The following is a 15,170-nucleotide window of genomic DNA, read 5'->3' as shown; positions in this document are numbered from 1 at the left end:
AGTGCCCCGGCATCTCATGTGCTGGACCCGTAACTTGGCAGCTTGTGGTTGAGTCTGGAAGCCATGAGGTCCACTTCTGGAAGGCCCCACTTGTCCACTAGGAGCTGAAACACCGCTTGGTGAAGAGACCATTCCCCTGGATGCACGTTGTGATGGATGAGGAAGTCTGCTTCCCAATTGAGGACCCCCCGGAATGAATACTGCCGATATAGCTGTGAGATGACCTTCCGCACATGTCAGAATGCGTGACACCTCTGTCATTGCCGTCTGACATAGAGTTCATGATTGATGTAAGCCACGGTCGTGGCGTTGTTGGACTGAACTTGCACGGGTTTTCCGTGAAGTACGAGTTTGGCTTGCTGAAGGGCCCTGAAGACCGCCCGAAGCTCCAATATGTTGATTGGTAGAGCCGACTCAGCTGTCCACCGATCGACGTGTGGACCTGTCACTGCGCCCCAACCCCGGAGACTGGCGTCCGGCATCAGGAGGACCCATTCCAGAATCCAAAAGGGGCACCCCTTGGTGAGGTGACCCGTCTGCAGCCACCAGGCAAGGGACAGACGCACCTCTGGAGAGAGCACCATCGTTTGAGCCATTATCCAATGGGGTAATCCGTTCCACCTGGAGAGGATCAATTTCTGCAGAGGCCTGGAATGAAACTGGGCATATTCCACCATGTTGAATGTTGATACCATGGACCCCAGTACTTGCATTGCTCAGTGGATTAACACTCGGCGACTGTGGAGGCATCTGCGTACTTGCGTCTGCAAAGTGGAGATCTTTCTGCGGTCAAGAAAGATTCTCTGCTGTTGGGAATCCAACAGAGCTCCCATATGGAGCATCCTCTGAGATGGAGTCAGGGAGGACTTTGTCCTATTGATCAACCATCTGTGAGCCTGAATCGCAGAGACTGTCAGCTGTAGGTGGTGTTGAAGTACTTCTGGAGATCCTGCCAACAATAAGAGGTCATCCAGGTAAGGCAACAGTCGAACCCCCTGATGCCATAGATGGGCTGCCATTACAGCCATAACCTTGGTAACACTCGAGGAGCTGTGGAGAGACCAAATGGCAGTGCCCGAAACTGGAAATGTTGTTGCTCCAAGACGCAGCCATAAGGAACAGCGAGCTGACACCGCAGCAGCCAAAATCCTGGAGGATAAAAGGATGACGTCCAAAGCAGCCTTATTGATATATGTAGCCGAATCACGGAGGTTAGTCACTTGATCTGTGGTATCATCCGACGGAAAAGACTCCTCTAGGGAGTCTGCCCAGAACTCCATAGCCTTGGCCACCCAGGAGATAGCCATAGCTGGTCTGGAAACTGCTCCTGAAAGAGAATACATTGACTTTAAACACACCTCCACCTTCCTATCCATGGTATCCTTTAAGGAAGAAATGGATGGCATAGGTAGAGTAGCACTTTTTATTAAGCGTGTCACATGAGAGTCCACCGTCGGCGGTGATTCCAATTTAGAACAATGTTCCTCAGGAAAAGGATAGGCATAAGCCAGGCGTCTTTGAGGCTGAAATCGATTCCCAGGCGATTTCCACGCCACTTCCATGTGCTCCACTAGCTGGTCAGACAAAGGAAATACTGCAGAAGTAGTCCTTATTTCTTTGAACAGAGCACGTTTGGACAGGGGAGCGGGAGGTTCGTCCTCTATGACTAGGGCTGAACGGACAAGCATGTATCAGAGCAGGAATATTGGTTTTTGACCTAGACGACTCCTCTACCACCCCCTCCCCCTGTATCAGTGTCATCATCATCATATTGTGTAGCTTGTGATGACGGCATGGGCCGTTTGGCCTGTCTAAGGTGTTTATCCCACTGTAACATAGCCTGGAGGGAAGCAGAGGTATCCGTCAGATTCTGCATTGTAGTAGACAGTGCATCTGTCACAGTCGAAGGGATTTGAGGCTGTGTTCCCGGGCTGGGTTTTGGATCTGGTTTGTTAGTTAGACTTGTACGCACTCTGGAGGAGACTGGGTTTGATTAAGTTCCTGCGCATGAAGGAATATATATATTGGCAGAAGGGGCTTACGAGTGGATACTGAAGGACGGCTGGTACTCCGGTTAGGATCAGAAGGTAACTGGACTCCAGGTGAATGGAGGACGGCTGGTACTCCGGTTAGGACCGGGAGATAAGTACTGAGGGATCAGCAATACTCTGGTGGAGCACAATAAGGAAGTTCACTAGTAGACTAAGGGGTAAATTTACTAAATTGAGAGTTTTTAGAAATGAGTTTTAAAAGTGATGTTGCCCATAGCAACCAATCAGATTCTACTTAACATTTAACTAGCACCTTCTAGAAGATAATAGCTAGAATCTGATTGGTTGCTATGGGCAACATCACTTTTAAAACTCACTTCTAAAAACTCTCACTTTAGTAAATTTACCCCTAAGAGTCCTGTTGCACTGGCAATTTGTTAGTGAGACAGGAGCTCCCTTTATACAGGCTGCTGGAAGCTGACTGGCTGAATACTGCAAGGGAGCTGCTCTATTGGTGGAGGCAGCATCACATGACTACATCCAAGATGGCTGCGCCCATGTTCTCCGGAGAGCGGCAGCTGATCAACGTGGGACTACAGACCTGCCGCAGCAGAGGGACAGCACAGTCCTGTGAGAAGGGGATGCCATCGCAGCACAGCGGGGAAGCCAGAGCATGCCACGTGCGACCGTGTCCCAGGGAGAGGACACAGACTAAGCCAGCCAGCCGGAGATGGAGTCGCCGCAGCACCATGTGAGCGCAGCGGGAGAGTGCCTGCAAAGGTAAGCAGCAGGGTCTGATTCTGGGGTCTCGGCAGCGTGTGACAGCATCCATCCATGGCAGTGGCACAGATTGAACCGGCATGGGTGAAATCTGTAAGGGTTGGCCCTGTGAGGGCAAAACCGCCTGCTGTGTGAACCCCATCTGGGGAAACACAAGGGGTGCTGCCCATCGCCCCGCCATCGTAGACAATGCTTGAGCAAAGTGGGCCCAAGGAGGCTCTTGCTTAGTGGTTGGGACTACAGAAGGGGTTGGAGGATTATGACATCTCAGACATAACCCCTCTAAGACCCAGTCCCCCACACCTAGTTCCGCAGCACAAAATTTACATGACTTGAACAGGACTGTAGAGGAATCGTGCACATCATCCCTACTTTCAGACATAGCAATGATGGAAGTGTACACTTGTTTGTGACAAGCCACACAAATATATTTATCATATAAATGTGAGGTATTATAACCACCCTGACAATCGCCAGGGTTCAGAAAAAGAAAGGTATAGTTATAATGACTGACAGCTGAAAAATACAGACAGACAGCGCTAGCATAAAGTCGCATACAATGCAGAATAACACCTACACGGTGACACTACAATTCAACTACCCAGACTAGGAGAGGCATATAGGGGGACCCAGGCTCCGCGTTCCTTGAGAGATCTGCGACATTGCCAGGGAGAAAATGGCCGCCAGAGACCTCAGAAGGGGCGTTTCCGTGAAAGGAGTGCTGCTACAGCTCAGCCAGACCGCAGTGGTAAGGGGCCCTGTGCAGAGGGGAGGAGCCGGCTGTAAATAGGGAAGGCTGCCTCCCCTGGCCGGCGATTAACCCTTAGGATGCAGTTTTTTATGTTACTGCTCTCCAGCACAAATTCCCCCAAGGGGAGGACTGCAATAAGCGGATCACCGCAAGTGGTGATCCGCTCTGACTTACCTGCTTCCCCGTGAGCCTGGCTGAAGTCCTGGGAGTCCCACGGGGTATGTCTAGCACAGACCCCGGGCTCCCGCCACGATCCCTGCATCAGTCAAGGTGTCGGCAGGGTGTAGTGCGGCAACACGGACATCCCACTGGACTGTCCACTATGAAAAAATGTCAGTAAAAAATCTTCAGGGGCTGTTAAACAGCCCCACTGCGCTACAGTGACCCGACTCCGGCCGGGCACCAAACTAAACTGAGGTGCCTTTGGCCCGGGTGCGGGAAATAGGGAGAGGCCCAGTGCACCCTGGGAGTAAAGATTTAACTGCGTGGTGTAATATTTTTTGGGAATAGCTATATACTCAGATTTTCCAAACAAATTTTGATTTATCTTTCTTGTATACTTTTTTTTATTAGAGCACTTTAAAATTGCTAGTTTTTCACCTAAATTGGTGACTATCTCTGGTGGGGGACCTGATAAAAATGTCAATTCACAGCATACACTGTACTCTATGAAGGATGAGGAAAAACACAGTGATAGCTATATCTGACAGTTTTGAAAACAAAAAGGCAGTATAAATACAGCATGTAGCATTACAGTCACATACAATGCATAAACCTATGCATGCTGGGAGCTTCAAAGCTGTAAGCTGTTTGGTGCAATGGATCACTCCACCTACATACCCCAAGGTAGATCCTGTGGACCCTGAAGAAGAAAATAAAGAGGTATGGTATAATATACCTCAGTTAACTCAAATCCATAGGGTCCACAGGATCTACCTTGGGGTATGTAGTTGGAGTGATCCTTTGCACTAAACAGCTTACAGTTTTGAAGCTCCCAGCATGCATAGATCCTCCTCCCTATATACCCCGTCCCCAGCCACAGGCAGTTTGTAAACAAGCTCAAAGTCAAGATACAAAAAAAAGCAAAAGAACAGATCCCAACTGAGGCTAGGTGCATCAGGGAGGGTGCTCTGTGGACCCTATGGACCTCAAAGAAAAGGTAGGTTATACCATAACTCTGATTTTAGTCTTCAAGGTCCATAGGGTCCACAGAATCTACCTTGAGGACGTTCTAAAGCAGTTCCCTTAAGGGTTGGGACGCTCCTGTGAAGAGAGGAGAATCCGCCACCCAAAGGCAGCATCCTGGGAGGCAAAACTATCAAATGCATAGAAATTTAAAAAAGTATTGACGGAAGACCAAGTGCCTTGCACAGCTGTTCAGCCGAGGCACCATGTCTAACTGCCCACTATGGTCCCACAGACCGAGTAGAATATGCTGTCACCTTGTTTGGGACAGGGAGACCAACCTGTGTATAGACCTGAGAAAGTCATACGCAGCCAGCGAGCCAAAATCTGCTTGTTTGCTGGTCAGCCTCGTTTGTGAAACCCATATAACACAAAGAGCGAATATGATTTCCTCATGGAGCTAATACGATCCACGTAAATACGAAGGGCTCGAACCACATCCAGGAAAGCTTTACCTGTAGACAGGTCTGAAGACTGAAATGCCGGGACTACTATTTCCTCATTTATATGGAAATGGGAAACCACCTTTGGTAGGTAACCCGCCTTAGTACGGAGGACAGCTCTATTTTTGATGGAAAATCAAATATGGAGAGCGACATGACAGGGCTGCCAAGTCAGAAACTCTACGAGCCAAGGCGATAGCGAAGAGAAAAAAAAAGAGTCTTCTCTGTCAACCATCTTACCTCCACAGTATCCAAAAGGAAGCCGTCTGCAATGTCCTGAGAACCAAAGTCAAATCCCACGGTGCCACCGGAGGGACAAATGGAGGTTGCAACTGGAGAACCCCCTGCAAGAATGTTCTAACATCCGGCAGAAGAACAATTCTGTATTGGAACAAAACTGACAGTGCAGAAACCTGAACTCTCAAGGTAGCCAGACGAGGACCTAAGTCTAATCCCGCCTGAAGATTAGCTGGTATTCTTGCAACCTTGAAAATCTTAGGGTCATATTTTCTGTGAGAACACCAAAGAAAAAATTAATGCCAAATTCTGTGATAGATGCGGGCGAAAGCAGGCTTCCTTGCCCTCAGCATCGTCTGAACCACAGAGGCCGAAAAACCTTTGGCCTTGAGGACGGCAGACTCAACAGACATGGCATCGAAGCCAACAGAGGTAAATGCGGACATAGGCAGCTAGCAGATCCGGCCGTAGAGGCAGTGGAAGAGACTGTCTATAGCTAGACATGTCAGGTTGGAGTACCAATGCCTCCTGGGCCAGGCAGGGGCTATTAGTATTATCTTGCCGCCTTCTTGCTTGAACTTTCTGACAACCCTTGGGAGGAGGGAGATTGGAGGAAACAGGTATGGCAACCTGAAATCCCATCTCACCGCCAGAGCGTCCACGAAGGCGGCTGAGGGGTCACTTGTTCTGGACCTGTACCTGTGGACTTTGTGATTGTGACGCGACACTATGAGGTCTACGTCCGGCACTACCCACTTGTCCACCAGGAGTTGAAAGATATCCGGATGAAGAGCCCATTCTCCGGCGTGTATGTCCTGGTGACTTAGGAAGTCAGCTTCCCAGTTGAGAACACCTGGGATGAATATACCCGGAAGATAGCATTCTGCCCACAGCAGAATTTCCGCCACTTCCTTCATGGTTGCCAGACTTCGTGTGCCTCCCTGATGGTTGAGGTAGGCCACTGCTGTTGCATTGTCAGACTGAACCTGGACAGGCCTGCCCTGTAGGAGGTCCTCCGTCAGTATAAGCACTCTGTGCACTGCACAAATCTCCGAGATATTTATTGGTAGGAGACTTTGCTGAACCATCCCATCCTCCCTGAAAAGGTGTGATGGCCTGTCACTGTTCCCCATCCTCGCAGACTTGCATCCATGGTGAGGAGTACCCAATGTGGGACTAATAACGGATGACCCTTGTATAGATGAGTCGTCTGCAGGCAAGGGAGAGCCGAACCTTTGGCGAAACGAGGATCATCTGAGACTTTAGCCGATGATACGGACTATCCCAATGAGACAGAATCCATTGCTGCAGGGACCTGGAGTGGAACTGGGCATAATCCACCATGTCGAATGTGGATACCATGGAGCCCAGCACCAGAATTGCCAAGTGAACTGACACTTCCTGCTTGCAAAATAGAGACTGTGCACATGAGATTGTAGCGCCGCAATCTTGTCCTCTGGTAGAAGAATCCTGACCCAGAGAGTCCAGCAGCGCCCATAAGTGCACCATTTGCAGGGTTGGAGAAAGAGGACTTTTCCAATTGATTATTCAGCCGTACGCTTTTAGGCAGACAATGGTCATCTGGAAATGACATTGTAACATCTCCTGAGATTGTGCTAATATCAGGAGGTCGTCCAAATATGGCAGTATCCTGACTCCTTGTCTGAGATGAGCAGTCATGACTGCCATTATCTTGGTAAATACCCAAGGAGCTGTGGCCAGCCCAAAGGGTAGAGCCTGAAATTGGTAATGTTGCTGATCTACCACCAATCTCAAAAATCTTTTGTGGGATTATGCAATCGGAACATGCAGAAATGCATCCTGTATGTCCATGGAGACCATGAAATCTCCAGGCTCCATCGCCAGCATAATTGACCATAGGGTTTCCATACGGAATTTTGGCACATTGATGAACCTGTTGAAAGACTACAGATTCAGGATAGGGCAATGTGACCCATTTGATTTTTGAATTAAAAAATAAATAAAAAAATAACCCCTTCCCTGTTGCGTCACAGGGACTATGACTGCTGACTTCAGGAGGGCCCCAGTAGACTCCCGGTAGGCTGAAGCCCTGACCGGGTCTAAAGGAAGGTTTGTATCCACAAACCTCTGAGGGGGATGCCTTAGGAACCCGATGGCATAACCCCGAGAAATCAGCTCTCGAACCCAGGCATCCATAGTTGTCCGATATCAGGCCTGGGAGAACTGTAAAAGACGGCCTCCAACCCCGAGACGCACCCAGGGGGAGGCCTGCCCCATCAGACAGACTTACTAGCTGGCTTGGAGGCAGGACGTTTGCTTGACCAAGATTTCTTGGGCTGAGGTGTCCTGCATGACATGTCTAGAGGAGGACTGACCTTTCGCCCTACTCTGTGGGCGAAAGGAACTAGCTGCCTAAATTTAGGGGTAGTCGCAGATGGCAATCAGCTGACTGCGGTATTGCCAAAGAAGTCATTAGGTCATCCAGCTCCAGTTCAAACAGTACCCTTCCCCGCAAAAGGCAAAGATTTAAGAGATTTCTTGGAACCTGCATCTGCCTTCCAGGTTTTTAGCCAAAGGGATCTTCGGGCCGCAACCAAAGTTGTCTAGAAGCCAAAATACCTGTGTCAATTATCGCTTCCCCCATATACACAGCTGCTTCTCGCATCTGATAGAGAAAAGACTGCTGTTCTCTGGTAGCCTCAGGTATAGTACCTTCCAGAGCTGTCGTCTATTCTTCCATAGCTTTCGCTACCCAGGCTACAGCCATAGCTGGAATAAAAAATCTGTGTAGTACTATGTGGCACTCAAATACTAGAAATGCATAATTCCAAGTAATACCAAAATATTTAATAGATGTGTTAAATAGTCCACAAATTAAATAGCTCCCGGGAGTACATTTAAAAATAAACAATACACATATCACATGTGAATAAAAAATATGAATACAAGGAACGATCAACTCCTTCACACAATACAGAGAATTATACTGTTGGCAATAATTATGATGATACTTTGCTACTTAGTTCATCCTGAGCTATTTTACAATCTCACTAATATCAGTCCAGGAGCAAAAAAAATGTAAAAGGTCAGCCTATTCTTAGTATTCCATAAATGCTGAACACACTTAAAAAGACATGTTGCTTGTGCTAATACACTCAATTAAGTCTCTGGACCCTTGTCCGCTTTGTTTAACTACTGAGGTAGTATGTTCATAAATGTGAAATAAATATAAATATCCAATGTCCTCTCTTATACTCACTATCCTTAGGTGTCGGGCTTGGATCGTAGTGGTTGGCGGAAAGAGGGAGCCCCTCAGGTTACTCGCGCTGCCATACAGCCTCACTGGAGGGGGGGATGTGAACTCACACCATGTGGTTACGCAAAAAAGCTGTACCGTTCCAAATAGCCGTCTACATCCTCGGACAACAGACCCGCAGTGTTGAAGCTGGCGGCAGGAAAAAGAGAGGATCCCGCTTGCCGCCGACCACTACGCTCCAAGTCCGACACCTAAGGATAGTGAGTTGGGTTGGGGGAGGAGCACCTTATCTCCCCTAAGCTGTGATTTTGCTGGCCTCATAGTAGTAGATGCTAGCTAGCGCGCTGTAGTGAGTCTACTACCCATCCCCAACGACAGACTATAAGGACCCGTCCGCCTTAGTGAGGACACGTCACACGAGGCCTTCACCCGCAGCTGCACCCGATTTGTCTCCTACCCAAGCTGCTAGGACTGCCGCGCACTTACCTTTCGCCGGGTACCTCAGGGCATATAGGGGGGGTTTAGGGTTAGGCTTCCCCCCCCGGGAGAGTTAGGTTTAGGCTAGGAGAAAGGGGGGTTAGGCACCCCCTGGGGGGGAAATAGGGTTAGGCACCCCCACGGGAGAATTAGGTTTAGGCTAGGGGAAGGGTGGAGTTAGGCACCCGCGGCGGGTATTAAGGTTAGGCACCCCCCCGGGAGGGTTAGGTGTAGGCTAGGGGAAAGGGGGTTTAGGTTTAGGCACCCCCGGGGGGTTAGGTTTAGGCTAGGGGAAAGGGGGTTAGGGTTAGGCACCCTTAAAGGAGGGTTAGGGTAGGGAATTAGGTTAGCGATACTCACCTAATTAGCAGTTGGGATCTTCACCTCTGCCGGGCTTCCGCTGTCGGGATTTGATCCACTACACCCTCTGGAAAAGCTAACCCACCTTGAAGTATTGGAAGTTACAAAGTTCTTCTAGCCATTCTAGGCTTCTTGGTTTTCCAAACATATTTAAATGCTGCACTGAATTTATTTAGTAAACATTTCTGAACCAGAACAGGGATAGTTCTAAAAAGATAAAAGATGATAAAGGGAGAAGGACCATTATTAATGCAGCTATACACCCCATCCACGAGACCTCTTGCATCATCCAGTCCTTTATCATCAAGGATATGAAACTCAACAGGGGAAGGTAGTTGCATGAAATTAAATAGTCAACAAGAAAAGGAAAAGGAAATAAAATGTCCAATAGTGGTGCACTAGATTGTATTAAAACATAACTTTTATTAGTATATACCAGTAAAATCTGGATAACAGCGAAAATTATTAAAATGAGAGAGGTAGTGTCAAAAAAGATAGGAAACGTGGTTTAAACTAATTTTGTTCTGATAAAAACATAAATAGCAGCGCCCCTCCACTGTTTCATACAATAGTGTATACATATTATGAGTGAGAGAACTATATCTCAATTGTATTAGGTATCATTTATAATATTGTCCCCACAGATATGTATAATATCACTCAAACATCCCTGCCTTAGTTAAGCGATAAAAATGGTAGTTAAACAAATGTTGAATTTCTATATTTTTAAAAATTATACCCTGGTAGTTAACACAACTATACTGTACCTCACATCAATTAATTAGCTAGTAGCACAACCAATCTAGCATAAAGATTATTGTGAGGATATCTTATATCTTGTAGTCACTACCAATTAGATCTGTTTTTATATACATCCAGTCAATGAGTATTGTGAAGGGTATCCTATATCCTGTGGTCACTACCAATTAAATCTGTTTTTATGTACATCCAGTCAATATTTCATTAGATGAGTAATTCTTTATAAACGCCATTATCATTATAGTCGCTAATAAAGTTCCCTTTATGTGACATTGAAATTTTCTCTAAATGATCCTTGCACATAAATAAGTTAGAGATGTGAAAACAGTAATAAATCTTTATTTCAGATATCTCTGTGTGTTTTACTATGGATCATTCATTCACCATAATGCTCTTGGAAAATATGCAAAACAATTGACTGTCCAGGATAATGCACAATAATAACCTGGTGCATATGTGCGACTGTAGACTCTATATGTAGTACATAGCATCACTCTAGTTCACACTGGCATGTACATGTCATATCATTCAGGGAACCTGTCCCATTTCAGATATAAACAATACGCTAAGCAGGTAATCATATCAACATATTAGTGAGTGGTAGGTGGTGCCGTGTGACCAACGCGGCGTTTCGCTATGGAGCTTTTTCAAGGTAAGCCGAGCTGGTCTCCAGACCTCCCTTAAATACACGTTGATATGTCATATAACCAATCAGAACTTGATGTATCCGTATACACCAATCCCATCATGCCCGCTCTCTAGTTCCACCATCATCACCTAGATTGACGTGATGCTTCTCTCTCCAGGGGCTGATGACGTTAGCCTATGGATTCTCAATCGATCCTCGATGGGTCGATGTATTCCAAGTCTGGAGTAATCAAACTCCAATCTGTATTATGTATTCCTAAATATAGTGCCGTTAGAAGATCAATGTGGATAATATGTCGTGGTCATTAAAGGTTTAATATAAACCATCTAGATAAGGTACTTCTCCCATGTCTCTGACAGATGGGAATAAAATAATTAACATTAGTCCTATGGGTCACGTGGTCGCTATCCCAGTAATAGGGTCTATTAAGGTTTGCCTAATAGAAAGTAGATCAAAGACTTGTGGCAAAATGGTAATAATCAAATGCCTATTTGGACATTAGGCATAATATGAACATATTAATAGTTAAATCCAAATCATTAAGTGATCTCTGAAAACTTCAATCAAAGATTACATTCAATTATTAAATAAAATATATTAAGGTACAATGATAACAAAAATTATATGTGTATAAATATATAGTGTAATAAAGATTGTCTGAATCTTCAGAATCATAATTACTACTTTAAAACAAAATGAAGAAAGGACTTTAATATTTAAAATGATGAGTATTAAACTCGTGATTTAAATTGAATATACTGTGAAAAAGATACATAATTTCTGGTCTAATATTAAGCTAAATATAATTGATGTCCAATGCTAGACCCCTATTGGTATTGGTATCCCTAATGCAAGAGCCATTAATTATGAATTAATCTATCTAGAATTGGTGATATATATTTTATATGTTCACAACACACGATCAATACTTTCATGTATTCTGCTGTCTCCATGGTGATGGTTTGTGTTATGGATTTCACTGACAGATACTACACGTCTGTGGTTGACGTCATTGCTGTGTGCGCTGTCCCGAGTCGGGCTGGAGCACGAGTCACTGTGTGTTTCATTTGCTGTCTGTAAAGCTATAAGGTAAGGTACTTTTTGTTTTGTCTGTTATTACCTGATGAAAATCATAAATTGATTGAAACGTTGTACGTTATCACACGTGTTGGAGTTTTATTCTTCTACATAGCCCTGAGTGCCGCACCCGTGGTATTGCTATATATATATATATAAATTATATATATATATATAATTTTTTTTACGGTAATGGTCTCCAAGGGACTAGGACTAATAACTCTCCATAAAATACTAGTTATACAGTGCATCTGGAAAGTATTCATAGCGCTTCACTTTTTCCACATTTTATGTTATGTTACAGCCTTATTCCAAAATGGGATAAATTAATTTTTGTCCTCAAAATTTCATCCTGGATGAAAACCTGCTCCAGAGCGCTCTTGACTTCAGACTGGTCAAAGATATCAAAGGAGTGGCTTCAGGATGACTCTGTGAATGTCCTTCAGTGGCCCAGCCAGAGCCCAGACTTTAATCCGATTGAACATCTCTGGAGAGATCTGAAAATGGCTGTGCACCGACGCTTCCCATCCAACCTGATGGAGCTTGAGAGGTGCTGCAAAGAGGAATGGGCAAAACTGCCCAAAGATAGGTGTGCCAAGCTTGTGGCATCCTATTCAAAAAGACTTGAGGCTGTAATTGCTGCCAAAGGTGCATCAATAAAGGCTGTGAATACTCATGCACTTGTGATTTCTTATTTTTTACATTTTTTTATTAAATTTGCTAACTTTTTACATGTTGTCATTATGGGGTATTGTGTGCACAATTTTGAGTACAAAAATTTATTTATTCCATTTTGGAATAAGGCTGTAAGATAAAACAAAATGTGGAAAAAGTAAAGCACTGTGAATACTTTCCGGATGCACTGTATACCTATCTGAAAAAGACACTGTAGAGAAAAAAGTTATTTTCTCTGCTTTAATACATACCAACTTTTAATGTGTCAAATAGCGCTGGCTATAGCACATTTGACACTTACCACCTATTCTTACATCTCCCCTTTTGTTTGCCAGATGACTTAAGCCACCAAGCCTCGCCTTCCACTGCCTTCAGAAAAGGACTGATCCCTGGAAAAAGGAGTTAATGGTATAAACTATGGCTACAGCACCTCATTTTAGGCTAGAATGCACTCACCAACCTGGGAGTGTGGAGTGCTGCAATAGTGAAAAGAAACTCAAACAAGCCCATTAAAAAAAAAAACTATGCCAGCTCCATGGATACTTAAAATTAACTGGAGAGGGGAGAAACTTCAGTCTTCAATACGTTAACCCATAAGTGCACACTCACAATAACCAAAGTTTCTCCAAACACATGATGGAAAAAAACTATTTAGATGCTTAATTAAAACCCAGACTCCTTTTCAAAGATATAGGGGATGGGGGAGAGCGACAGAAAGACATGCTACAGAAAAATGTTCAGTGCATTGTTTTTTTTTTTTTTATAGCAAAAGCACTGAATGCAATCAATATATAAAAATGTGCTGCAAAGGGGCCATGTAAATTAAGGCAAAATGCCCCAAACAATTACAGAATGTGGTGGCAGTACTTCATTAGAACAGAGCCTAACAATTTAACAAGTTCTAGTCTTAAAAAAAAACCAAACAAACAAAACATTGAGTCTTAAATATACCACTTGTTCCTAGTGAATTTTAATCCAAGCGAACACACTGGTGTTTAAGTTCAGCCCTGCCTGAAATGCATAAGGCAGTTATTCCATTGCCCCAATAAGTATAACAGTTTATTCATTTGTTATGTCCTCTCCTCCATCATGCTGGCTAAAACGATTAGTAAAATGTCACTGTGTTTGTTAAAAAGATCAGCAGAACATTATGTGGAAAATAAGGAAAGCCATAACTACCGTAGGGGGCTTTTCTCTTTGTGTCGGGGACTGCGACTCTTAAGGTGCCCATCCACTAGGCGATGCCGGGACGACGGCACGATTACGACGATGATAGATGTTAAAAACGACCAGCGGGTGCGCGCATCGCTGGTCGTTATTAACCTTTTACTGCCCTCTTTGCAAGCGATGGAGCGATAACGACCGTCGTTATCGCTCCATCGCTAGATTTAATCGCCTAGTGGATGGGCAGCATTACTGCGTGTGTAGCGGCGCCTGTTGGAAGAAAATAGTTGTTTTAATAAGAATTTGTTTTGTTCAAATTCTACAACATAAAGGTTCAAATAGACAGTAAATGTCAAATTACATCCAATATTGTTTTTCTGCCAATGATGCATTCATTACATGATATCGGCCCTCACAGTCCCCACCACAGGCTTGCCTGTACCAATAGAAGCCTGGCGGATAGTGTATAGTGTAGCGGTGGACATCTTCCCTAAGGCGCGCTAGCCACGGAAGAAGGGACTTGGTAGGGGGGCTTGGGGTTCCGATAGCGGGTGGCAGGCCACGGCAGCTCCTAATTGGGACAGCCGCGGCAGTACTATGCTGTCACTAAGCCCATCCATACTATCCACCGGTGGTCATATTTATCAGCTGCTGCGGCCGGGATGCTAGGCTGGGGTGTGGCGAGGAGACCCTGGACACAAGCCAGTGTCCGCTGTGGCGGATCCTCGTCGAGTCAGATGGACTCAAGAGTGGGGGACCACTCCTCAGGTCACCAGACATAGGCTGCAGTAGTTGTGGTGGTGCCCTTGCCAGCAGCTCCCACGTAGCAGGCAGACTTATAGCGAGCAGTCAGTCTGTCCGTCCTCAGGTGTAAATTACATAAAATGAAATAAAATAAAATAAAATAAAGATCCTCAACAAAAAGGCAGAAGAAAGCCCCAATGTGCACCGGCTCTCTTGGGCACATTTCTTAAAAAGGAGGCTGATAGGGCGGGGGGAGGAGTCAGTCACACTTTTATATTTAAAGTGCAAGGCAGCAGCCCAGTGAGCATTTGTCTGGTCGCATTGTTTGCAACCATGTCAGGGAACGGCCAGCAAACAATGCGGCCACACCAGGCAAGCGATTAGAGGAAAAAGAGCTGCATATTAGGGAATTAAAGCTCAGAGCTCTAAAACATTTAATTTGGGAGCATGAACTCCTCTGGTGTCCAACAAGCCTGAGATCTGGACTGGCTTATTACTCACAACTCCCATTACCTCAGAGACTGGCATCTGTGACTACCAGAGTCCAGTCCCAAAAGATGAACGGATGAAAACGGTAGTTGTTTTGTAACCAAATAACTGACACACACACAGTGACGGTCCGTTTTCTTGTGTATACAGC

General features: G+C 45.3%; 1 protein-coding gene across 1 annotated transcript in view; it reads right to left on the bottom strand.

Moving 5' to 3' along the window:
- RBM23 (RNA binding motif protein 23) overlaps positions 1 to 15,170 on the bottom strand; it is a 95,324-nt gene that overhangs the window by 58,874 nt on the left and 21,280 nt on the right. The window contains 2 exon segments of the mRNA XM_088470236.1: positions 13,802 to 13,839; positions 14,035 to 14,056. Coding sequence (XP_088326362.1) covers positions 13,802 to 13,839; positions 14,035 to 14,056 — 60 coding nt within the window.

This window comes from Taudactylus pleione, unplaced genomic scaffold, assembly GCF_031769625.1.
Source record: "Taudactylus pleione unplaced genomic scaffold, aTauple2 ptg000095l, whole genome shotgun sequence".
Taxonomy (NCBI): Eukaryota; Metazoa; Chordata; class Amphibia; order Anura; family Myobatrachidae; genus Taudactylus; species Taudactylus pleione.
This window is presented reverse-complemented; position numbering and strand designations above follow the sequence as displayed.